Source organism: Pelodiscus sinensis, chromosome 6 (genome assembly GCF_052426305.1).
Source record: "Pelodiscus sinensis isolate ZL-2025 chromosome 6, ASM5242630v1, whole genome shotgun sequence".
Classification (NCBI taxonomy): domain Eukaryota; kingdom Metazoa; phylum Chordata; order Testudines; family Trionychidae; genus Pelodiscus; species Pelodiscus sinensis.
In genome coordinates this window covers 9928071-9954403 of record NC_143057.1, presented here as the reverse complement: position 1 = coordinate 9954403, position 26333 = coordinate 9928071, and the positions used below count along the sequence as shown (strand labels likewise).

The 26333-nt window shown below is 47.3% G+C and overlaps 1 protein-coding gene across 1 annotated transcript in view; it reads left to right on the top strand.

Annotated features, from left to right (window-relative positions):
- The window catches only part of KIAA1958 (KIAA1958 ortholog), a 129257-nt gene extending 122415 nt beyond the window's left edge, over positions 1-6842 (top strand). The window contains exon 4 of the mRNA XM_089779168.1: positions 2268-6842. Within this exon, the coding sequence (XP_089635294.1) occupies positions 2268-3080 (813 nt within the window). The 3' untranslated portion in view covers positions 3081-6842. The remainder of the gene's footprint in view (positions 1-2267) is intronic.
- Positions 6843-26333: the final 19491 nt, after the last annotated feature.

The window sequence follows — 26333 nt, the reverse complement described above, 5'->3', positions numbered from 1 at the left end:
AGTTGTCTTGTCTGAAGTGATACAGAAAACAGTAAAAATAACCCTGAAACACGGATAAAAATCCACTCGGTGACCAAAGCGGTAACGGGGACTTTAGATACCCGCACTTAGCGCCAGTGGGGCTGACAGCTTCCTTGGGCCTCTGGGTAAGGTGTGTGCACCTGGAAGGAGTGGGAGCTCGGTCGAAAGGGTGGAGCTGGAGCTAGCCTTGGGGCTCCAGCAGCGATTTAAAGAGCCCGGGGCTCTGGCCACCACCGCTTCTGCAGTTGTAGCAGTAGCTGGAAACCCCGGACTCTTGTGAATCACCTGCCCCTGGGGCAGTTACCCCTTTTGCCCCTCCCCCCTGCCATCTGCAGGCCTGCCTAGGACAATGGTACAGAGTTGAGACAGCCTTACAGCTGATCCAATGGAGCGCCTGGAAGATGTGTCTCAGCAGCCTGCTGGCTGGTTAAGGGGAGGGTTTTGTCTGTTGTTGATATGGATGACAATGTGCGTTGGGCATCTGAGGCACGTCAATGGCATCCCAAGGATGGGATAGAACATTAGAACGCCAAGGACTGCTTGTCCCACTGCTGCCTGTAAGGCCAGGAGTGTCTGGTTTTGGTTTCAAAGGTGCCCATTTTAAGGAGGTAGCTGCCCTTTGGGCTTGCATCTGTTTGCATCATTTATAGATGTGTTTGCAATCCAGAAATGGAAATGAGAGCCCTAGAATCAGCCCTCTGCAGGCAGGTTAGCAGAGTCTGATTGCAAGTATGACACATGGTGGCCCAGATAAGGGCTTGTGATCACAGACAAAGGGCCCCTGCATGCTTCTTAATTCTGTGACTCTGGGAATCAAAGGCAATATTGTACATCCATCCCGCCTGTTATCGCAAGCATCTCATTATAACCAGCTTAAAGCTTTCCTTTAATTATGAGGTTTATAGAGGCTGTAAGTATATCTCAGTGGAAAGGAGGACTGGAAAACTTCTGTGGCTAGAGCTTGAAAGGGAAAAATGTAGAATATAAGGCAGGCATTGTACAGGTTAAACCTCTCTAGTCCAGCACCCTCAGGACCTGGCTGGTGTCAAACCAGAAAATTTGCTGGACCATGTGAGGTCCATATTGTCTAGCAGCATTACCAACACTTCCACTGCTTACTGGGCTCTTAGAAGATGTTTAGGGCTAAATTAGAGCTAAATAACAGCACAGAACATTGAGAGCCAGGACTGGTGGCTGTAAACAAACTTTATGAGACCGCAGGAAACTCGGCCACACCCATGATAAGTGGACACCTGGCTAACTAACATCATGCCGGACCACAGATGTTGCAGGACCAGAGAGGTTCCACCTGTGCTTCTAACATCAGGATATATTCATGTCAGGTGAAATCCTGATCCCAGTGAAGTCAAGGGCAAAACTGCAAACTGCCATTGACTTGAATGTGGCCAAGATTTCACCTTCTGTTGCTTCAGTTGCTGGGGTTGGCATTCTGGTGTTGTAGTAGGTGGGGCCTCAATAGGGTGACCCAGATATCTTGATTTTATAAGGACAGACCCAATAGTTGGGACTTTGTCTTATATAAGCACCTATTATTCCCCACCCCCATCCTGATTTTTCACCCTTGTAATCTGATCACCTAAGGCCCTAAACATCAGAACCTGTCAGCTCTCTCACCTCACATTAATCCTGGTGCCCTAATACTGACGAGGTCCTCATCTCCCCAAAGCTCCCTAGCAGGGCAGTGCTAAGGACCTCCACTTTTTTATTCTATGCCACCTTTTTTTCTCCACATAGCCTCATTTCCCATTCCTATTTGTACAGCTTCTATAGCTTTGTATTCTCTTTGTAGTGATGCAAATACGCACCCTTCCTCTTCCAAAACAGCAAAGTTACTCCATGTGTGTCGGGAAGACAGGAGCATGTTGTATCTTGCACCCTTCTGTGCAGAGTGTAAAAATGATCTTGAACTTGGTTCTTCCCACTTAGTAGCATGTTTTATTGTCCAGAAGCAGGCTGTCTTGACAGCTAGAGAATAGAAATGGGCCTATACCACAGCTCTGGATCCAACGAGCGCTACGCTTTGGAGAAGTTTGAATCTGGATCTAGCTCCAGAACTGAAGTTCTCTGCTGGTCAATGGCTCAGACCTATAGCCTAGATGGGAATGTCACTGCTGTTTGGGAAAATTTGGCTCTCGATCCAAACTTATCAGTGCAGGCCTGTCACTGATAAAGAATTCAATCCCATGGATATAGTAACACTGACGTTCGTATTTTGCTTGTTGCAGATCCCAGCTATGAAGCTGAATGAACTCCTTGAGGACTTCTACATTACTGTGAAGAAAACAGATGGATCAGACTTCCTAGCCACGTCCCTGCATGCTATCCGCCGAGGCCTGGACCGGATTTTGAAGAATGCTGGGGTGGGATTTTCCATCACCAGCAGCACCTTCACTTCCTCCACCAAAAAGCTGAAGGAGAAACTCCGGGTGCTCAGCAAGGCTGGGATGTCTGGCGCTCGCTCTCGCAACATTGTTTACTTCTCCCTGTCCGATGAAGAAGAGATGTGGAGAACGGGATGCTTGGGTGATGAGAGTCCAGTTGCTCTACTGTCCACTGTGGTGAAATACAACAGCCAGTACCTCAACATGAGGACTTTGCAGGAGCATGCAGACTTAATGTACGGGGACATTGAACTACTCAAAGATTCGCAAAACAGGCCCTTTTTTGCCCGAACAGACAGTGTAAAACGAGAACACAGGGTGAGCTCCAACAAAGTGTGTTATGGCCAGATATACCACGAGCACTCCAAAGGACACAAGTTGTGTCCCTACTGCCTCCTTTATAAGTACATGTACATCCACCGGCCCCCAACCCAGATGGAAGCCAAGTCTCCTTTCTACCTGACTGCCCGGAAGGAGATTAGCGGCATGGGAAACGTGTGGTACGAGGAACAAAGGATGGGTCTCCGCTCCCTGAGGGGGGTTGTCCCAAAGCTGGCTAAAAAAGTCAAACTTGACCACTGTGAAAACTTCACTTTTGTTTCATTCACTCAGGCTTCCAGAAAGTTTGGCTCTCTGAACTCCTATCAACAAGTCTGACATCCGTGTTCCAACGCCATCCATTTGTTCAGTCAGTTGGACAAGAAGGGGACTTCTTTCAGTAGCCAGATCTCTATAGACATCAGAAAGATGCTGACCTGCTAACAACTCGCTTTGATCCTGATTGAAGCAGCTGCTACTGAGAAAAAAATGAGCTCTTTTCCAAATGAATGTTAATATATATTCTATTACGGAGACAATATACTGCAGCATATACAAGAATACTACAAGAGTGAGGAAATCAGTTAATTACAGTGCCTTTTAGCACAGGTTTTTCTCAACAGCTACCACGTTAAATTGGTCCAGAAATAAAACTCCCAGTAGGTCAGTAGCTTTAGTACATTGTGAAAAAAGTAAGTTGCTATTGAATAATAATTTTCAGAACTGGAAAGAGAGATTGGCAGATACATTAACTATTTCCTGGGGAAATATTGTTTTTTGTTTGGTTGATGGATAGAGCCTACTTTGGACAAGTAAGCAACGTGACGTCAGGGAAGATCCTGCTTATGGCAGCTCTCTGTGGTGGTTGTCACCTGCTCTCCATTGTCAGCTGGGGCAATTTTATGAAGTCAGATTCATGTACAAACAAGCTTTTGAGAACTATATGTCCCACGCAGTGGGTGACCTGTGCGATCGTGGGTTTTTCTCCCAAGTCGGGCTTGGATGAAGGGAGCTATTATCAAAGACTGGTAACTCTTGAAGCAGAAGTGCCTATGTTTTATTTCATAGTTACCATACAAAGGTTATTTTCTTGTGAACCGTTCTTAGATTTTTCCCATCTGGGTTTCATACCATGAAGATGGATATTTTTCCAATATACAGCAATTTACACTGGATCTGTAAATATTGCTAGTGGTGATTCCTGGATTTATTGAACAACAAACAAACATGGTTACAGCATCATCTGAGGACAGCTTTTTCAGACATTCATTTATAAAGTTAAGTCTTCATTCTTAGAAAATGCCAACTAGTGATTTTGGGTGCCCTGCTTTTGAGACCCCCAAAAGGATCTGATTTCAGAGGATGCTTACTCAGCATTGTCTGAAAGTCAGGTTCCTTTAAATTGTCTCAAGTTGGGCACCCAAACACTCAAAATCACTAGTCATTTTTGTAAAATTTTGGTCTAAACTTTCAGGGTTCAATCCAGCTGCCATTAAAGTCAATGGGAAGATCCCTATGGACTGAAATGGGAGGCTTAGCGAGTCCTTATGTCATAAGAAGATACATCATGGAAGACCTGCACCTATTTTAGGGAAGTCGGAGTTTTACCATGCATGGCTCATTGTTCTAATACAAATGATCCGGCTGTCATCTTCCAATATATCACAAAGCTGTGACATTATTATGGAATCAGGGGACATATCAAGCAAATGACAGAAGCATTTGTATACCAAGATTGTGTTACGCCTTTAAATCATAGCTCAAGACCTATAGTTACGTGAATACAAATAGTAAAAAAAAAAAATCTGGCTTTATTTTTGGAAGATTCACCCTCACGTTGCTAGTACATTTCTAGCAAGAACTTGATTTCTAGTATGTTAATTATCCATGAGTTCTAAAATATAGTTTTACTTTTGTATTTTAAATGTGTGCGCACAGCATTAAATGTTGTTTTAGTTTTAAGAAAGTCATTCACTGGATCAGGAAAGCTAGAGCAGCGTTAGCAAGGGAAATATTTGTCATAAGCAGTGTAGCTTATTTTCCTCCTTCTGTTCCTTACTAAGGACCTGATCCTGTAGGGCCCAAGTACCCTTCACTCCCACTAGTCTGCAGGGCGAGTTGAAGATGTTCATGACTAGTCATGATCAGATTCCTAGTAAATGTAGTGGGAGAGCTATTAGGACCTTTGGTTACGCTGTTTTTCTTTCAGAGACGTATACAATGTAGCGTGATGTATATTTCGGAGTACTGTTGGTGCTGATGTCTAAAAGAAAACCTGCATTTCTCTAAACACTGTACCTCTTCTGAGTTTACATCATTCTCTTTTATTTGGCTGACTCTGGGAAAGGGAATTTCAGTTTTGTCAGTTCTCTGAAGCTAATCTTCATGTAGGAGTCTGGCCCGTAAGTGACTGTATATGCAGTTACGCTGTAGCATCACAAAGGCATTATAGCAAATAGCTGGACATTACTGGAAAAAGCAAACGCTCTATTTATATAGTAGGGTTATTTTTCCTTTGAAAGAGTTTTTTGTTTTGTTTTGTTGTTTTTGGCTCTCATATCCACCTTGCACCTTTTGTGCAGTCAATTGCGCCTCTACACAGTCAGTGCAAAATACTGACAGATTAGTAGCATAGTACACCTCTGCCCAGATAGAAATGGTACCCCAAGGTTCAGGGCAGGGCTGAAGAATTTACTCTTGGAAACGTCAGTTTTAATGGCAAAGTTTTCAAATCTAGGTGTGTAAAGTCCAGCTTTTCAATCCACAACCAGCACCTAACTCGGTGGCCTAATCTTCAAAGATACTGCACTTCTGCAGCTCCCTTGAGAGCTGATGTTGCTCTGCAATTTCCAGGATCAGGCACTGGGAGAAAGCGTCACTATTAAAAGTATTAGGGGAGAGATTTCCAATTGCACAAAGGGACAGTAGGTTCCCATTGACTTTCACCTAATTCTCCTTTTTGCCTTGGAAACTCTCACCTGTGCAGTCTAGTTGCATTAGTGGAATGGAAGCTTTTGTTCTTCAGTTCTTTGCTTAATTTAAAATCTGCGTTAGTTATAACTGAACACCAGTTTCTTTGCCCATTAGTGGATAAGGCTGAATATTTGCACTGAGCTAAATGTGACTGCTTATAGCAGAATTTGGTTAACATTTTGTTAATTCTCTTCAGAACTCCCTTGGGACAGAAAAATTGCATTTCATTACTGTGTTCTAGAACTCTCTCCATCAAGAGAAACTAATTCACAAGTATTATCTGATAAGGAAAAATCCTACTTCTTTGCTTTGAAAGTGATTAGTGCTAATAATTTTTTTTAGTACTAGTATAGATTTCTCCCTCCCCACACACTCATACAAAACTCATGGCATTAATAGCCATAATTTGAATTAAATGATGTTCCTCTGTCCTACCATGTGAACCTGTATTATCCAAGGAAAGTATTTATCCTGTTTCTGATCTGCTAGCAGTGAAGATAAGCTTTTTGTGTTTTGCAAACTTTGGTATTATCTACATTTGAAAAGCAAACAGAGCAGTGAAGGCCATATAAGCTCAAACTGGCAGTGAATCACCCAGCGTGTTATCCTGCCTTTAGCCTATCCATCTGATACCTGACACTTCAGAGAACTTCACCCATAATGCCCCTGTGTACCACTAAGCTTTTTCTAGAGATTGTGTGAGAAAACGCTACCCTATGAACTGAAAAAAAAATTACCTAATGCTTTTGTGAAGGAAAATCTGTCTTGATCTTGTTTAACAATGTCTTTTTTTATGTTCTTATGTTAGACAGTTTTGTGGCTCTGTTCTGATTTATTATCAGTATTTGCTCTGAAATAAAAGCAATATTCATCTTTGCAAAATCTGAAAAGTGACTAAATATTTCAGAATCTCTAGGGGTGTTTAAGCAGAATCTCTAGGGGTTTTTTCTTTTGATAGTTTATAATCAATTTTAAAAAATTATTTGCTTATTCCCTAAAGTTTCTCTGTGGTACAGTCCGTAAAAGATTTTCATTTTGTCTTTTAACCTTTAGAATTAATGATACTGGAGCCACTGTTACTGATTCAAATAAATTTAATTTTTAAAAGTATCAAATATAGGCTCAGGTTATTGTTATTTGTGTTATAGTGGTGTATAGAGGCCTCATATGAGATTGGGGCTACAGGATGCTGGGCAGTGCCCATACATTGTCCATGTTGCAAATGGCTTGCAATTGAAATAGACAAGAAATGAGAAGTTTAAAAGGCACAGAGATTGGAACTGACTTCCACAAGGTCAGACCACAGATCAGGAGGAATAAAATCCAGGTCTCTGGAGTCACAATCTAGTGCCTTATCCCCTGGGCCATGCTGTCACTCTTGCATTTCTTCTGCATTCACAAAGTTACACTTCCCAAAGAATTTCAGGCCAGAGTGTAGCAGCAAATTAGTATCATTCTAGACCAAAAGCAGGAATAAATGGAAGTACTAAGATGGTATCAGAGGGGACTGCAATTTAATTTTTCCATGTTGATAGTGTTGCCAGATACTTTCACAAAAAATACCGAACATGGTGGGGGAAAAAAATTGGCTGAGGAAAAAAAAATGAACACAAAAAAAGAGTCACTACTGCACCTTGAAATCTCTATGCTCCATGCTCCTCCACCCCCTCCCAGACACGGCAGGGGAGGAATGTCCCATTTTACATGTCCAGTATTTTCTGTTTTTTTTTTTTTTACTGGACTGTCCAGGCAGATACCAGAGTGTCCGGGCCAATACTGGACACCTGGCAACCCTACATATTGTGAGTCCAAACTCATATTAGATCAGTGAGGGACAACCTAGGCTAGTGAGGGGGTTGCATGAGTGGCCCTTCATCTCAGTGGGCCACAAGATTGTCGTAACCAAGACAGGCTCCCAGGATAGGGCAGTTTTGCTAACTGCACTTGGGTACCTAGCATGTGTGGGGGCAGTGCTGATGGAACAGCAGTGCTTTGATTGGATGCAGCGGGAGTGCACGGCTCTCACAGTCACTGTTGTGTGCCATCAGCATCCACCTCATTTCCCGTGCCCTGGCTTGACATGTGTATCATTTTACTAACACTAGTAGGAAAAAACCTAAGTGGCTGAAAACCAGCAGGATCTGGCAACCCTGCACATGGGCAACGGTAAACAAAGTGTCTTGTGGGCCACACATAGAACCCAAATAGCGACAAGCTGCATTTGTGCATCTGCTGGTGTTTGTGAAAGCCCCAGAGCTGGGCGCTGTGCCAGAGCAAGGAATGCGGAGCAGGCCACGGGTGAAGTTACTGCCCAAAAGCTCTGTTCCTTGGGAGACTGTGGTGCTGGTGCCGAGCTGTGGCAAGGAGCGCCCAGCACAAATGGAGTGGGGGGAAGGTGGCTTTTCACCACACTCCTTCCTGAGGCCGCTCGGATGCTGGGCCCGTCCCTGGCACCGATTAAGGTGCTTGCAGCCACTTCAATTTATCCTGGGTGCTGAGAGCCCCATTTGGCCCTTCCAGCAGCCAGAGATCATGGGGCACAGAGGCAACCAGGCCATACTCACTTTCCCGCCCAAAACAGGAAACCCCAGTGGCCTGTTAGGCTGGTTTCTGGTCAGCTTTGTGCTGTCACCGCATACAGGGGAATGCGTTTTAGGTTTCCAAAGGGCTCGCTTGCTCATATTCTGGGTTCTGCTCTGTGCTTGTTCAGAATGCTGCTAATGTAGACGCCCTTCAGAAAGTCAGACAGAAAGATCTTCAATGTATATTTCATGTGATTCCCTATGGAAAAGTTGCCATTAAAATTCCTCTTCTATCGCTGTATCCCCACAGGTGGCAAATGCTGACTTTTGAACCAGGGCCACTGCACAATGCTCTGCTTTAAAAAGGAGATGAACAAGGTTCATTTGTTCAGTGATTATTTTTTTTTAGTTTGCCCTCTTCCAAATCGATCGTCTTCGTTTCCTAAGGGCTGTGTCCTGCTCTTGATGTGTTGGGCACCGTGGTGACGGATTTCAAAGATCATAAGTGACTAGCAAGAGCCCTGTGTCTTGGGTGATCATCTTGGGGGTCTGATTTTTCCGAGAGGCCTGCAGATGGGAGGAGGGCGAAGTGGACAGCTGCCCTGGAGCTTGGCAATTCCAAAGGGCCCAGGGTTCCTGGCTGCCATTGCTGCTCCTGCAGCCCTTTAAATCCTCGCGGGAGCCCCGTGCAGCACTGAGGGGTGGCTGAGAGGGCGTGGCGCAATGCAGCACTGAGTGCTGGTGGCCCAAGCCCTGCCCCTTTTACCTGAGGCCACACCCCTTCTGGAAACAGAGCCACCACCTTCCCCCACCTTATCCAAGGGCCCAGCAATTCTAACAACCCACCTCCCTGTTTTCAGAGAGTTTATTCAGGCCCTTCTCAAGTGTCTCAAGTAGGGCCCACCAACACCGAGATATCCAAATGCACTAAAGTCTTGGCAAGGCTGGGAATTACTCCCATTTCGGAGTTATGTGCATTAAACTCCTAATCAAGCTGGGATGATAGACCTAAGTGCTTTATAGTCAAGAGATCTGGGTTTACTAGCAGAACTTCCTTTGCAGCAGCATGTTCTGGGAATCCTGAATCCTGATGACAAAGTCCAGGGGCTTTTAAGTTCCTCAGTGCCAAGGCACTAGGTCAACATGTATGTTATGCAGATTAGAGCACTATCTCTATTCCAGACGTGTGTTTGTCTCTGCACAGTGTTTCCTTTTTAAAGAGTGTCCTTTTGGTGGTTGGACATGCAAGGACATGATGCCAGGAAAGCATCTGGGTTGGTGTAGTGACTCCCCTGGGTCTAGATTAAAGCGAACCAGTGTTTTTAGTTTTGTTCCAGCAACTTGTTTTTTCAAGTTAATTTAAGAAATCCTGTCCGTTTAATTAAGAAAGCTTTTTGTTGTTTGGCAGCCTTTTAGACACTCAGAATGCTAATTTTAATCCTTCTTGTTTATTATTATTTATTTGCAATGTTGTTGTAGCCGTGTTGAGTCCAATTGAGGAGAGAGACAAGGAGAGTGAGGTGATAGCTTTTATTGGACCAAGGACACACTTCCCAGAGCAATCTGGATATCTTCTCCAGTCCTGAAGAAAAGCTCCGTGAATCTCAAAAGTTTGTCCCTTCCACCACGAGAAGTTGGTCCAATAAAAGATATCACCTCACCCAGATAGTCTCTATTATGCCTTATTTAGATTCTCTAAAAAATACTCTGCTGTTAGACAACTCAAAGCCTTCTGTGTGGCAGTGAGTCCTCATACAAGTTATTAACAACATACCAGCTCCCTAGACATGTGGAAATGTGTGTGCGGGGGGTACATATACTCACGTGTACCTGTCACCAAGAGCCAGAAGTAACAACGTCTAAGTTCATTGTATAAGACAGTATAATGGAGTAAATGCTGTTTGATGTAAGCAGAAGGAAATGAATGCAGAGCAGGTTAGAAGGGTAGCAAATGTGGGGAAGGAGCTGGGTTGCCAGGAGATTTTGACATTGATTTAAGTGGTGTTAACCAGAGATAAATTAGGTGAGAGTAATAAAAAGTTTGTTATAAAAATTAATAAGTAACTGGCAATATGGAAAAAGAGCATTTCGCTGATTGGCTGAATCTCCCCGTCAATCACAGTAGCAGAGGGGGGGTCAATTTTCCAAACATTCTATTTGAACAACATCTTTCAAATCCTCCAATCCGGATATCCTGGCTGATTGGAAATGACAGTTACAGGAAGAATTTAACATACAATTTATTTTCAGTAACACTCAGACGTTGCCTTTCAATCTAGTAATAAAACACAGAGTAGTTTATCATTTTCTTTCTGAAGCACATTTATCTTCTTTTTCACAGATATTCCATGATGCAAGGAAGAATTTCCATGCACACATCACTGCCCTCCTCCCAATCCCTGGTACTTGTTTTCTGTCTGACTCTTTTTCTCTCTGGCTACGTCTAGACTGCGAGCCTCTTTCGAAAGAGGCTTTTTCAAAAGATACTTTCAAAAAAGCTTCTTTCGAAAAAGAGCATCTAGACTGCAACCTCTTCTTTCGAAAAAGCGAGTCGCTTTTTCGAAAAAGAGCACCCACGCAGTCTGGATGCTCTCTTTCGAAAAAGCCCTGTTTGCATTCAAGAACACCTTTTTTTGAAAGAGCACTTTCGAAAAAAGGCGTTCTTCCTCGTGAAATGAGGAGTACCGCCATCGAAAGAAAAGCCGCATTCTTTCTATTTAATTTTGAAAGAACATGGCTGTAGTCTAGACGCAGGTGAAGTTTTTTCGAAAAAAGGCTACTTTTTTCAAAAAAAACCCTGCAGTCAAGACACATCCTCTGTGTCTCTCACTTTCTCTCAATACAATGTAAGAGTCAAGGTGACAGATAGCTTCAAATATTATAGTTAGTAACACGGATTTTTTTAAAGGAATAAATATATTTAATACACGGAGGGTTTTTTAAACACTCCTAGCATATTGACCTAAAATATTCTAATGCTTCTATTTGCTTCATGTGTATTTTACAAAATATATAGAAAGTGACCTAGCCATTGCTTTCTGCTTTAATGCACTGGAAATCTTCCCAGTCCTACTTCAGAGCACAACAAGCACAAATGATTTTCTTGTATTTTCTTTGATTTCTCTCTTCTGCTCATATACTGACTCCTGATATGTGTATTCATTTATATCTATAACCTATTTCTGCACATTTCTACAGATGAGCAGGTTTGCAAGAAGGTGTGCTTCAGTTTTGGAACATGCCACTTAATCCCTCTATCCAGATGGGCGAAAATGAAAAAAAAAAGTTAACGGTCTTATGGTGAAGGCGTCATCAAAGCCATTGAGCTAAAGCCTGGATCATTGCTTGTCTGTCTGTACAAGGGCTGCGAGCCAGATTTTGCCTTTAGCTTTGTCCATGGGGGTGTTGTGTGTGAGCCTGCAAAGGTATAACAGCTCTGCAGAGATACAAAAGCATTTTGAGAACACACAGCTTAGTGTCTAGGGGAGCGCAGCTCGAAGGCATAAAACCAGGGAACCAGCTGGGCACACAGAGCCAAGGACATTGGTGTCCTAGTGACTCTGGCACCGAGTCAGTTATCAACCGCTTTTTAATGCTGCTGAAAATCTTGCCTGAAGCTGCTCATCTTTCTGAAGATGCCGACCTGTGTTGGATCCCTGAACAGGATGCTACAGGGCCCACACAGCAGCTTGTCGGGGACCTATTCTACCACAGCCGGATGTGAGTAAACTCTCTGGGCAGCCCTGGAATGAGTCCTCTGCAAGTCCGGGTGCAACAGTGGGATTACGGGCTTGGTGAATGCAGGTTCTACGCTAGTGACTAGAGAGAGTGAGGTCTGACATGGTCAGCCCCTTCCCCATTAGCCACTGGGCAGACCGGAGGGCTGCAGGGTCTGTGCCTATTTGTGATGCAGAAGACGTAAGGCAGAGGTTCCCTAAGTGCAGGGCACCCCCCTCTGGATGGGTAAGACTCGGTTATCGGGTGGGGAATGAAGACTGATGGGCCTTGCTGGAGGGCTGGGATCAAGCACGGACCCTGTCCAGCAGGGAAAAGGGATGGGACTCCATGTCAGTGGTCCCTGCCTGTCTTGCTCCCCCTCTGCGACAGAGAGCAACCGGAATCATCCTCCTCTGCTGGGCGTGAGTGGGGAGTCTGAGGCCGCACGGGGAGTGTCCCCAGAGTAGGGAGTGAGATGGGCAGGGAGACAGGTCCTGGCAGCTGACACTGCCCAACTGCTGCAGAGAGTGGGCGGCTTCAGTTGCCATGGCGTGAGCACTCCCTCACTTCCTCCTGGGGGTCCCAGGCACCCCTCCGTCCCAGCCCTGGCCCCCAGGGGTACTGAGCACCACTCCTTGGAAAGAGGGGGCTGCGCATGAAATAGGAATCTCTGAAAGGGAGCACAGGAAAAAAACGTGGACCACCTGGTCTCTCACTTCCCTGCCAGAGATCACATCTGTAGGGGCCCAGGAGCCCTGAACTGTGGGTTGTAGCACTGTTGGTGCTTCCTATGGGACAAAAGAAAGCGCTGAGCAAGCTGTTAGTCAATTTGCACAGGCAAGACACTGCCTGTGATGGGCTTTGTGTTCCAAACAGGCCGGGAAGGGGTTAATCTGGGCCTGGGCGGCCAGTTAGGGTACTTGGCTGCACCTGCAGGCAGAACCAGGCTTAACTGAGCAGAAAGCCCAGGTGAGCAGGGAGTGGTTAGTATTAGCCAGGGAGCTAATGTAGTAAGAAGTTGCAGAGAGGACGTCTGCAGGCACTGCCTAGAGGTGGCTAAGAGCAAGGAGGAGATCTGAGGGAGAGGCAGTCCTGGGGTCTTGCCCTGAACTGGAAGCTTGGCAAGAGAGTGAGAAAGGTGGAGGAGCCCTGGGAAGCAGAGGACTCTCCTGAGGTAAGCCCAGAGAGAAGGTGGTAAGAAGAAGTGCAGAGAAACAGAAATGGGATCTGATAGTGTGTGGACTGGGATTGCTGGCCACAGGGCCGGATCCTGGAAAGATCCTGAGGGCAGGCCTGGGTTACCCTTCCAGCCACTGCAGTGGCAAAGGAGTTGGAGATACGGGACAGATGACTGAGGTGGCATCTGGACAGCTTGTCCAGTGGGACCTTGTTACCCTGAAAGTGACCGGGCGGGAGGGCAGAGTCAGGAGGGAGCGAGGGGCCACACCGTGAGCAACCAGTGGAAGGGGGCTGAGGGAGTGCTCCTGCTCTGACCAGCCACTAGGAGGCGCCCCGCTGGTGAGTAGAATCCCTTCTGTGCCTGCCTTTGTCATTCACAGCAACTGGGATATTTGTGTTTGGTCTGACTGGGCTATCTGGGCAGGGTGTGCTGTTGCTCAGGCTAATCTCCCCAGTGGGGGGAGGTGACTGCAAGAGCCTGCACCCCGTAGCGGTGAAAGAACGTGCTGCACAGTGGTGCACAACAGCCTAGTCGAAAGTGCTGGAAGTTTGGCAACAGCTAGAGAGTTGTCTCAGGGTGGAGTCAGCTCTAATTCAGGGCATTTAAAACAGCCAAAGGCAATTAATCCAAAGCAGGCTCTGACTAAAGGAGAGGAGCTGGACCTAGCCAGGCCAGGTGGGAAAGTGAGAGTCTGTGGGGCTGTCAGGAGAGGAGTCCTCTCCACAGGCCAGCCTCCATCACAAACACTCACCCTTCTGGAGGGGAAGGGCAGAAGAGGTGAGGTAGGACACCCGATATCATCTGCGGGTTTGAAGCATCCTTATAGGTTCCAGGTTTCTTTCAGTTCCTCCCCTCGTATTGAAAGGGGTTAGCTAGATGCTAGAGGTACTACGTGGGGCGACTAGCCAGGATGGGGAGGGATGGTGTCCTCACCTCTCTTCCTCTGGAGGTGGGTGACGGGAGGGATCACTCGAAGATTCCCTGTTCTGTTCATTCCCTCAGGGGCACCTGGTATTGGCTGCTGTCGGCAGATAGGACACTGGGTTAAACAGGCCTTTGGTCTGACCCAGTCTGGCTGCTCATTGAATGGTTCGACGTGATTATTGAGTAAATCTGTGAATGGCTTAAACAACAGGTTATCTGTATATTCCAGAGCGGCTCAAGGGGAAAGTGGGCACCACAGGGCGGTGATTAGAGACAGAATTCTGCTCTTGCTGAGAGAGAGAGTCCATAGCTTTAACCAGTAGGGTTCTTCTGTGTCCCTGTACAAAACCCACCTACCCACTCCTCCCTCCCCGTTTTCCTGATGGCGGAAGGCTTCATTCTTAAGTCACTCAGAGCTTTGAGTCAAGGCGTTCCCTTGCCTTGTGGGCTACATGAACTGCAGCCTTAAGAAGGGAGGCCTTTGCTGATGGCTTAGTCAGTCAGTGGGTGGAGCTCATTTCCTGTTGAGTCTGCTGTTTGATGCAATGGTCCGTGTCATTACTGCACACTGGGGTGCACTGAGACAGGTTTAAACTGACCATGGCTTGCGTACAGGGGCATGCAGCACTGGCCCTGGGGAGGTCAGGTTGATGAATGGGCACTGTTGCTCTGTATCACAATATTCTCTGGGTTTCTATACCAGACCCGTGCTCACACAGATTAGGGATGGGGTCCCACCATTGCTTGGGGATATGCTGGGTGATAGCTAGTGGTTATTGACTGCTCATGGGTGAGCATTCCAAATCGGCATCTTGATTATACAGGGAGGGAACCAAACAGTAGTGAGGGGGAGGGAGGGATAAGGCGGGACAGAGCAAAGGAGGTTTCTGGAGCAGGGCCTGAGGTAGCAGGAAGGGATGGGATATAAGGGCTCTGGCACCAGGTGGCCAGGAAGGCGAATTAGTAGGTGGAGGGGAGTCGGGAGCCAAGGTTGTTGCAGAGGGAGAGAGGAGAGAATGGAGTGAGGAGGGAAACACGTGTGGCAAAAATACAGCCTCCTAGAATGGCTACCAGTAGTGCAAGTCTTAGAGCTGAGGTTCGGGACTGCTGTGGGAAGGACAACTGGCAGGAATTGGCTGAGACTTTGACTGACTGCTGCCAGGTAGGGTCAGCCATTTCCACAGTGGGCTGTCTCGTGCTGAGTTGGTGCATCAGCTGGTGCTTCAGAATCTCAGTCCGCACTTTAGGGGAAAAAAAACGAGTCTCCAGCACTTAACAGCTGCGAGGAGTGCCAGCCAAAGTAGCTATGGCTGCCAGAGTCTGCAGAGCTGGAAGGAGTAGCTCTGAATGGCATGAATGAGTCCTCTGATTCTGAAGCTGAATGACGTGTCAACCATTAGCTGCTGATTAAAACCAAAAGGTGCTCAGAATATGAACATCTGGACAGCCTACTGTGAGTTGCAACTGATTTTGGCCTTGTGTGTAAGCGGCCCAGGGGAGTTGTGGTCAGACTGCAGCAGAATACCCTCTCTTTCTGGTTTTTTCTTTTCCCACTCTCATCCTAGTCTTTCAGGAGAGACAAGTGTCAACCAAAACCTTAGGTCCAAACGTTGGGGAAAGTTTGCACCCAGACCTGAACTTTTGTGGTTTGGGTCTGTGCAGTGCTTAATTTGTAATGGCAGGTGCTGGGAATCAAGCAGTTGTTTTTATGGTCATCTGACAGAGGGGGGATTTTGTCCACTCTTGTAGTCCTGTGTGTTCACACTAGTTTTGCATTCACTGTTTGCTTGATTGTGCTGTATGCGATTCCTACTGTCCTGTGCTGCTCTGCAGTGATTTCTGTGCCTCAGTTTCCCTGGGCACTGCAGCACTATGCATCAGTGAGGGGGAGAAGCCCACATGAAAATGTGGATGAAATTGCAGCATGCCCCAAAACTCTCATCCTCCGCCCCACCCAGCAGCCTACATTCTAGTTATGCTGAGTCGTGGGCATCAACAATTTTCTTCAACTGGGTCCTGAGAGAAAATGCTGAAAAGCACTGGTCTAAAGAGTGCTTGCAGGGGAGTGTTTTCTGCCCCTTCAGAGATGTGATACCATCGATAGCGGCAGACAGCCTGTCTCCTCCTAACGCCTGACACTCACAACCCAGTGAGTAAGTCTGGTCCACTCAGACGGTCCAGGAGGAGTCAGGGACCCTGACACCATCTGCCATCTGGAATAAAGATTTGTGGCTGCCTCACTCTAGTTGCTCGGGCGGTCCCGGTGCCGCCTGCTCCTGCACTTTGTGCATCAGCTTTGGAAGACCTTTGGATTTGCACTGGAGAACTCACACAGCTTTCTCACACTGGTGACAAGCAGTCAGGAGTCAGTGCCGCATGCCCATCTGCTCCAGGTCCTTGCTCCATACAGAGCTACCTGGAGTGTATGCAACTTGGCTGGCTCCCACCTACAGGAAAATGAGTTGCCCTCTTGGATGCGGGGTGCCGGTCTGTATCCTCCACCTCTCCCTGAATTGGCTTAGCAGCAGGGGAACAGCATGCCTGTGGCCATTCGAATAAGCAGCCACATTTGAGAAGATGGATTTGCGGCAGCATGAAGAATGAGAGGAGCTCTCCTAGGACCATGGGAGGGTGGGCTGGCGTCATGGCTACATTGCCAGGTAGGATCAGGCCCTGTTTGTAGCATACTTAATTAGCTCATTAAGCTACTTAACTGGGAAGAGTTTCTCCAAATCTATAACACAGGGGTCGGGTAAGAAGTCGCCTCCTGGCCTCTAGGTAGCAGTATTGGTGCATCACAAATGGTGACCAAGAAGAATAGCTCACACCTTGAGCCAGGCAGAACATCCATGGCATGCACTATGGAAATGGGCATGCAATGAGACGAGATCCGCCACAGCCTGGCTACTCCCTAGGCCAGCGGTTTTCAAACTTTTTTTTTTCTCCTGAACCCAGTTGGAGAAAATTATGTTGGGTTGTGGCATCCACAATTTGACTGGCATGTGGGCTCCAGGGTGTGGCATGTGGGCTCCGGGATGAGGCTGAGGATGGCAGCTTTAGGGTGTAGAGGGGGCCTGGCTGGGGTGGCAGTCAGAGCAAGGGCAGGAGGGGTTTACCTTGAGCGGCTGCTGGTCAGCAGTGCAGCAGGGGTGCTAAGGCAGCTTCCTGCCTCTCCAGGCACCACAGTCCGTGCTGCACCCCAGAAGCAGCCAGCAGCAGGTTCCCAGCCAATGGGAGTTCAGAGCTAGTACTTGGGGAAGGGGCAGTGCACGGAGCCCTCTCCTCCTAGGAGCCAAAGCTGTTTCGGGCCACTTCCAGGGCACAGCACAGTCTGCGGTGCTGGGACAGGCAGGGAACTGCCTTCGCACCCCCACTGGTCACCTGATCCTCTGCCGCAGTGAGACTCAGTGCCTGACGTTCTGCCACCCAGTGCTGGGCCACAACCCGAAGTTTGAAAGCCACCAGTCTAGAGTGATTGTGCTCTCCACCGTCCGCCCCTCCCTGCACTCGCCGATTTATGAGTCTGCATTTGCAGCCGTCTCAGAGGCAGCCAGATGCGAGGGGGCGAGGCACAAGCTCCATGCTGCAGGTGGAAGAGAAGCTCTTCTTTGCCCTATGCCCATTTTACACTGAAAATGGAATGTGTGAAAATCCACAGCATCCCTTGAGTCAGCCTTCTCCTCAATTGTACATGCCTCTAGCTCAGGGGCGGGCAATCTTTTTTTTTTGCCAGGAGCCACTTTGGAAATTGCCATAATGCCTTCATTTGCAAATTCGAATGTCTTCATTTGCATCACCCTCTCGAAAGAGGGTGCAAATGTAGACATACCCTTACTTCATGGCCTTTCGGGGCTAGATGTGGCTACATATTTCATGGTACTGAAAAGATTAGTAAATTCTGGTCCCATTCACAAATAGTTGGCCAGAAAAAAAGCCATTTTTGTTTTGGCCACTTTCCTTTAAAAGTGGTTTGTTTCGAAATTTAATTTAAGAGCTCTTTTTTTTTTTTTTTTTTTTTTTTTAAGTATTTGCAGAACTTTAAGAACAGTTCCAGTCCTGTTGATAGCAATGGGATGCTTATGGGGCTCATAAATCCATATGGCACAATTGTGGGCTCTACATGTCAGAGTCAATGACAGTGAAATACTGCATTTTATTTTACATGCAATGGGAATATGTACATCACAAAATCCTGGCTCATGTCTCGTCTCTGAGTTTTGGCTTTTTTTTCCACTTTCAAATCCTTTACTTGGAGCTGAACACAAAAGAACTTAAGACCGTCACAATATTGTACATGAAACATCAATATTATGTGGCACAGATAAGTCAATGTTAATGGGTAAATAATGTGTTTTACCTCAAAGAGGGAAGATCCAATAAGGGACTCTCATTGGTGGCTTAATTCTTCACAAAAACATTCTTGGTTTTGAAAAGTTGACCTATTTACTGTGGGACTGTAGGATACATTGGTAACTAACTTATCAGAGGGGTAGCCGTGTTAGTCTGAATCCGCAAAAGCGGCGAGGAGTCCTGTGGCACCTTATAGACTAACTGAAGTGTAGGAGCATAAGCTTTCGTGGGCAAAGACCCACTTCGTCAGATGACGAAGTGGGTCTTTGCCCACGAAAGCTTATGCTCCTACACTTCAGTTAGTCTATAAGGTGCCACAGGACTCCTCGCCGCTTTTGCGGATTCAGACTAACTGAAGTGTAGGAGCATAAGCTTTCGTGGGCAAAGACCCACTTCGTCATCTGACGAAGTGGGTCTTTGCCCACGAAAGCTTATGCTCCTACACTTCAGTTAGTCTATAAGGTGCCACAGGACTCCTCGCCGCTTTGGTAACTCACTGTAATTGTTTACAGCAATATTTCTGAAGTCTATGTGGTTGTCAGAATAACAACTACAATTTATACTACACTGCATTCATTGGGAAGTGTCTGAGGTATACTATCTTTTGCTACTTGAAATCAACACAGCAGGGGAATAGTTCACAGGAAATACATTTTTAAAAAAGCATCGGGAGAAAGGCGGACAGGGGAGAGGTTCTATTTTAAAAGTTATTTAAGAAAAGATTATTTCCTTTAGGCCATGTTTACGCTAGGAAATTATTTCAAAATTACTAAATTCAACTTAAAGACTCCCCATTTTAACAAGTTCGAACTTGTGTGCCCTCACTACAGAGAAGCAACTAAATTAATCCGAGGTAGGCTCCGTTAATGTGGAAGAGCTACCTCAGATTCAGAGCCCCAGGAAACACTCTGGGGAGCTGCGGGAGGCCTCCCGGAGGCCTATTAGTTTCAATTAGCAGCACCAACGTGTCCACGCTAACGTTATTGTAGACTTACAAGTTTGGAATTAGTGTTACTCCTCGTGAAAAGCAGGAGTATAGAGTTCGAGTTCCGCGGCCTGCTATTCCAAACTAACGGGCTTGGTGGTAGTGTGGACGCGCCGCTTGCTAATTCAAACTTGGAGGGGGGAGGGGTTATTTCGGATTAAGGTCCTAGTGTAGACCTGGGCTTAGTGTTTGTATCCGAGTGCCAGATCTTTATAAGGAAGTGTGTAATGGACAGTTGCAGTGGAAGTGGCAGAGAGTGAATTTGTGCTATAAAGCAGCCCTGTTTCTCACGCATGGGAGTGGAAATCCTGAATTGGTTCCATGCTTAGTACTATGCACTGGGCAATGTGAAGGTGGAATTCACTCCTCCTGGCACAGAGCTGGTGTTATCAGGCTTTCCTTGGGGCATGCAGTGGGGTCAGAGGGCTGGAGTTCACAACCCTGAAGGGCTATGGGATGGGGGTGCCCTTACGTTGCCCAGTTCAGTCTGAGCAAGGGGAGCGCTACCGCCTCTGCCATCCCAAACTGGACCTGGGTAAGCCTGGATCATCTGGCCATTCACCCACTTTGCCCCTAGCACTGCTCAAATCGTCCCCTTCTCACAGTGGCAATTGCCTTCCACTGCATCAGGGCAGGGGAATGGCAAGAGCTGCTGAAGCACCAGAGAACAGCTGCCCCATGGCCTGTGGGGGAGGATTCCTCCCCACAACTAGCCCAGAACCCTAGATGCCAAGCCCGATAACGTGTGCTCTGTGCAGGGGAAAAGGGATGACTGGGGATCACGATGCATACGATCAGGGTGTCTGACAGACTTGCAAGATGGCAGGGGAGGTGGCTCAGGCGGACGGGGCAGGGGCTAGTCTCCCCCCAGACAGCCTGCCCGCCCTTCAGTGCTGCCCAGAGCACGTGCCCAGAGCGCACCCTTTGGGCTCTGGCAATGATTTAAAGGGCCCAGGCCTCTGGCTGCCACCGTTGTTGCAGTAATCCTGGTGGTGACCAGGAGCCCTGGGTTCCCTTAAATCACTATGCCCTGGGGCAGCTGCCCCCTCCTCCGTCCATGGGCCTGCATACGACAACTTCCAACTAGAGACCATGTCTTAGCAATGACTGAAAGTGTTGTAGCTTTTTCAGCTGATCATACTTCACGGGAGTCTTTCCATTGACATCAGGGGTCTTGGATCAGGCTCCACAAGGCTCATTCTGCATTTCCTTGCTTTGCCAGGTTTTAGACAGGCAGGTTTTTATATTTAACTCTTCATGCTGGGCACTGCCAAAGATGAAGCACCAGCAGCACCGCTAAGTGCATTAAGAATCTGGGGTGTTACCTTCCTGGTTCCCACCCACAAAAGCTCATGATGCCATCTGCATTTTTTGTTAGTCTCTAAGGTGCTGCAGGACCACTCGTTTGTTATTTTTCAATTACAGACTAACCCAGCTACCCCTCTGAGACTTCCTGATTGTGTCACGAAACATTTCTGTAGCTCAGGGCTATTCAACACTGGAAGCTCCGGGGGCCACAATAATACTCATGGCACGTGCCGAGGGCCGCAACTTAAGTGCGGATGCACATACATGCAAATAGCTTCTTTCACACTGACGGGCATGAATACAAAGATTAAGGCAAGATGACACAACACAGGTCCCAGTTAAGTCAGTTCTGCTGATATTACTAAAATGCAATAGTTACCCGATTTCCACCTGTATGACAGCACTTTTAATGAGCAATGACAGTGCAGGAATTTAACTATTAAAACACATAGCAACAGAAGACCATAACATTGGCTCGCCATTGTGGAGCATGTTCCTCGTGGAGGCCATGTTCAAAGGATCCCACCCACGAGCCATGTGTTGAGTCCTGCGTAAACCCAAACTGCACCACGGGCAGCAAACAAACGGGCCGCAGGCTGCATTCGGCCCACAGGCTGCGTGTTGTGTAGCCCTGCTGTAGCTGATCATACTCGAAATGTTCCCAGAAAGGAAATTTCCTCTCCTCTCTAATCCTTGAGTCTAGCTTCTGAAACAGACACGATCTCATTAGCGCTGAAACAGATCTCGTATAATACCCTTGGCCTTAGGCACTGGTGTCACAAAGCAGCAAATGTGGGAGCACAAAGGGGAAGGGAAGGCCAGCAAGGCGAGACTGAAGAAGTGGAATTGAAAGTGAAATAAAGAACCACCTCTCAAGCCCCCTGCTTGAAGCTGCTGCTGTTAAGGTCTGTCAAGGGCTCCAGCTCCAAAATGTGCATGAAATTGCAGCACGAGGAAGTTCTACTGGGGAGAGATTAGAGAAAGGGCTAAAAATAGACCATAACGTTGGAGAGCTAACAGTATATGAGAAGTAGTTGAGCTCGGAGGGAAATGGATACATCACATTTGTAAGGGAGGGCTCCTGTAGCTCAGGTGCTTAAGGTCAGGCACCCTGCGTAGACACCTTAACTTTGAACATTTTGCCACCTTTGCCTTGCTCCAGGTTTCGCAGCAAGTCAGTGATGGAGCTACTAGAAAAATGGAACGCCAGGGGCCTGACTCTCCACTCCCTTCTCCCACCTTTAGACAAACTCTTCCCCCTGTAACTAGAAGGGAAAGCAAGGTACAGAGGCTCTAAACCCAAATTAGAGCTGTTTTGTACCGAGCTAGGCAGTGCTGGAGGTGTGGTCTTCCTCTCCAGTGTTTGTCTCGCCATAAGGATGGGAGCCCTGTCACACTAGGCCCTGCGTACGTACACCGCCTCCCCGCCCCCAAACAAGGGCTTCTAAAGAGCTTGCCATCCAAGAACAAGACAAAGAGACCGAGGGCACGCAAGGCAGCCGCTGTGTGGCCAAACTGTCTGCCACGGCTCCCTGAGATGTCATTTGATGCCACACACAAATACATGTCAGGCTAGAAGCATTAATTGTTGGTATCGCTGTAATGACTGGGAGACTCAGGCCTACACTGGGTCTCCATTATGCTTGGCCTCATGCAAACACAGAGCCAAATGGTTCCTGCCCCAGGCATTCTACTTTGGTACAGCCCAGTTCAAGGCTCTGAAGAGGCAGCAGTGCTGAAATATAGGGTGAAATGAGAGGGGCAAAGCCCAGCAGGGCTGCAGGGCATTCAGGAGCTAGTCTGAGGAGCGTAGGGAGCCAGCGAGGGCCCTGGTTGTAGGCAGAGCTGTCTTGCTGAAGGCCAGACCGGTACAATATGTCTTAATCTGGATAAGGTGACAACCACCTGGTGCTTGCAGAGGATGTTCAGCGACATGTCAGCCAGCTGTGTGCAGTGCAGTCATGGCCGTTCTGGTTCCCGGGGCCTGATGAACCGTCGGTGAGGGCAGGATGTGAGACCCGGTCACCCTGAGCACTTCCTAGGCCCTGTGCTGCTCCATGTGGCTGCCAACACACACCTGGCTGAATAAGGCACCCACTGGCACGTGGAACTGAGGGCTGCTCTGACTACACAGGCGCTGACCCACCTCGTTGTACCTCTAGCAAATGGCCACCGGCCGACCGTGGTCTGACATGACCCAACCAAGAGAGGGCACCAGTGCGCTGCTACCGCATACATTACAAGTGAGGCAGGCAGAATTTCACTGCTGGATTGTCTCAACCCAGCTGGCATTGCAGTGTCCTCATGCAGCAGCTACCTCATCCGCGCTAGCACTGGGGGCAGCGTGCCCCTGTGGTACCATCCTCCCTAGCCCACCCCTCAACCATCAGAGCCGCAGGCTCTGCTCTCTGCTTTTCTTGAGTGCCTCAAGATGAGCACAAAATATAACTGTCTCCTGGCACCAGAGGTAAGAAGCAGAGAAAACAAAGGACCCGCCAGTTTTCTAGCCTGTAGCAGGGAGGTGACACCTTAAGCATGAAATGGACTGCCGGGAAGAGCTGGAGGAGGAGGAGATGGAATAGCCCATAGATAGGAGACGCTCCTGGGTTCTAAAATTCTCTCTGCTACGGACTTGCTGTGCAACCTTGCGGGTGCCATGTGATCTCTGACTTTGCGTCCTTGCTGGTAACATGGGGATAAGAGAGTTGCAATGAGAGTCTCTGAAGAGGCTGCATCAATGACAGGTATTGATCATTATTATTATTTATTAATAGTGGCAAAGCATTTCTGTGATGGGAATGAGTCCCTCTCACCATTGGTCACTAACCCACGTACAGGCTCACAGGTCTTTCATTTATTTTTTTTAAATGACTTAATATAACCCCGGGATGAGATCAAGCTAGCTTCCCACAACTGATTCTTACTTACAAGCAGCAGTTGACAAACCCTCCATGCCAATGGCAGCATCTGCTGCCACACAAGCATCCAGATTACTGCGCTTCATGGTAACGGATTGGGTTTATTTCCTGGCTGTGTGTGAAATCTGCTTAGCCTAGTAGTCTTCAAATGGCCTTCACTGGTTGTCACAGAAACTCTGTAATGTACACGGCTGCTGGGCGAAGGATTTCCCATTGGCAACACAGGTGTTTCACAGCTTATTAGTCAGCCAACTTTACAGATGTGATGGGTTTACTAGAAACGGTCACAGGATTTTCAGCAAGCTTTAGTGGAACATGTATCAGTAGGGCCCTGCAAATCTGTGGATATCTGCGGGCATCTGCCAGTATAGATGTGGATATCTGTGGCTCATTTTGTATCTAGAACCCTGCAGATTTGCTGCTATCCACTTTATAGCCACAGGTATCCGCATCCACAGATGTCAATGCGGAGATCTGTGACTCATTTTTGTGGATGCAGATACAAATTTTGAATTCGTGCAGTGCTCTGTCTCCAGCATGTTGATTTATTCTGTACTCTGGATGACTGGGATCTTCCCGCTGGGGGGAAAGGCATTCCTCACCTTCAGTGTCCCCAAATGAAACTAATGGGCAGCAGGGGCCACCAAATTAAATTAACAGGCAGCAGGTTTAAAACAAACAAAAGGAAGTTCTTCTTCACACAGCACATAGTCAATCTGTGGAACTCCTTGCCTAAGGAGGTTGTGAAGGCTAGAATTATAACAGGGTTTAAAAGAGAACTAGATAAATTCATGGAGGTTAAGTCCATTAATGGCTATTAGGCAGGATGGGTAAGGAACGGTGTCCCTAGCCTCTGTCAGAGGGTGGAGATGGATGGCAGGAGAGAGATCGCTTGATCAGTACCTGTTCGGTTCATTCTTTCTGGGGCACCTGGCATTGGTCACTGGCAGCAGACAGGGTACTAGGCTGGATGGACCTTTGGTCTGACCCAGTATGGCCGTTCTTATGTTCTTATAAATTAAGAGTGCTTATGTGGTCTCCAAGCCATCACAACAAAGGGGTGGCACTTCCTGCTCCTCATTTAGCTTTTGCCCAGATGATCCATAGACCCACTGCATTTCTGCATCCATATAAGAACAAGGGAATTGTTTTCAGGAGAGGGGGAGCTACCCATGCAGTAAGCATGTCTCTGCCTTCTGCGAGGCACTAGTACAGGAGAAGCAATTATAAGGTCCGTGACTTTAGCCTTCAATGCCATCAGCGGCTTGTCTTGTCTGGCCTTATTCAGTATAGGACCTCGCTGGAGACTGGAGGCTCTATTCTGTCTCCATAGAGTCCTCTGAAATATCTGGCACAGTCCCAACCATACTGTTAATGGCAGAAGTTGTCAGGAGTTCCTTGCAGTGTGTTCAGCACACATAGCAGGTACTCCCCCAGCTCTCAGGATATTTTTTTAAGGGCATGCAGCCTGTGCCAATGAGGAAGAACGTCTTGTGGACATGAAAGTTAATTTTAGCAAGTGGCTTTTTCTGGGCAGGCATGTCACACCTGGATGCAGCTACCATAAATGAGGCTACGTCTAGACTGCAGGCTTCTTTCGGAAGAATCATTTTTCGGAAGAGATCTTCTGAAAAAACTTCTTCCGAAAGAGTGTATCCATTCACAAAAGCTCATCAAAAAAGCGATCTACTTTTTCAAAAGACAGCATCCATTCAGTGTGGATGTTATCTTGCATTTCAGCTGTGATTGCTAAGGATGGAGTGGCCACCAGGGTACCTGTGCTTTTTCCTCTTTCCTCCTCTTCTTTCGAAAACTCCCTTTTCCCCTTCCACACATGCCTTTTCCAAAAGAGCTCTTTGGGGAAAAGGCCTCTTCCTCATAGAAAAGAGGTTTACCAACGCTGGAAAAAACCCTCCGTTCTTTCAATTTACTTTCGGAAGAACACGATTGTAGCGTGGACGAACACGATTGCAGTGTGGACATAACTCGGGTTTTGTCAGAAAAGTGGCCGTTCTCCTGACACAACTCTGTAGTGTAGACGTACCCTGGGAGTGGAGCACAGATGAGCTTCTACTGCCTCTCATCCCCTCTGGTTCCATGTTTCATCCTGCTAGAGTAACTGGTCTTTCCCCAGCAGTTGTCTCTGGTGCCTGATGTAGTGCAGGAGCAAAGGCAAGCAAGGACAGAAAGCTGGGCTTTTCTGTGACTTGGCAATGCAAGATGCCCTTACTTCTGCAAGCTTTTCCGTTAGTGTTGGCTCAGGTTCCTCTAGTAGCTGGCCTGCTGTCAGTATCCTCAACTTTAAGACATGGGGTGAAATCCTGGCCTCACTGAAGTCAACGATCAGCACTTCAGTACAAGAAACCTCTTCATGATTACATCAAAGGGAACAGCATGGCTAAGAGCCAGAACTGGGTAGGTGGCCCCACACTCTACTGGCTTGGCAAGGCTTCTTAAACCTTATTTGTGCTCTGAGCACCATCGAGTTAATCCCACGTTAACGTGAAAATAAATCTGAGCTTTGCTCGGAAGAATAATGATTTCCTTCTCCCTCCTCATCCCCCCCCCCCCCCCGCACTACATTTCCCTTTGTGTAAGGCTAACCTGGTATTACTTACCTGTATTAGAGGTGGACTTGATCAAACTGCGTTTCCGAAGAGAAGCATGAAGGGAGCATTAGGCAGCTATTTTCCGCATATCACATCAGGTTGAATG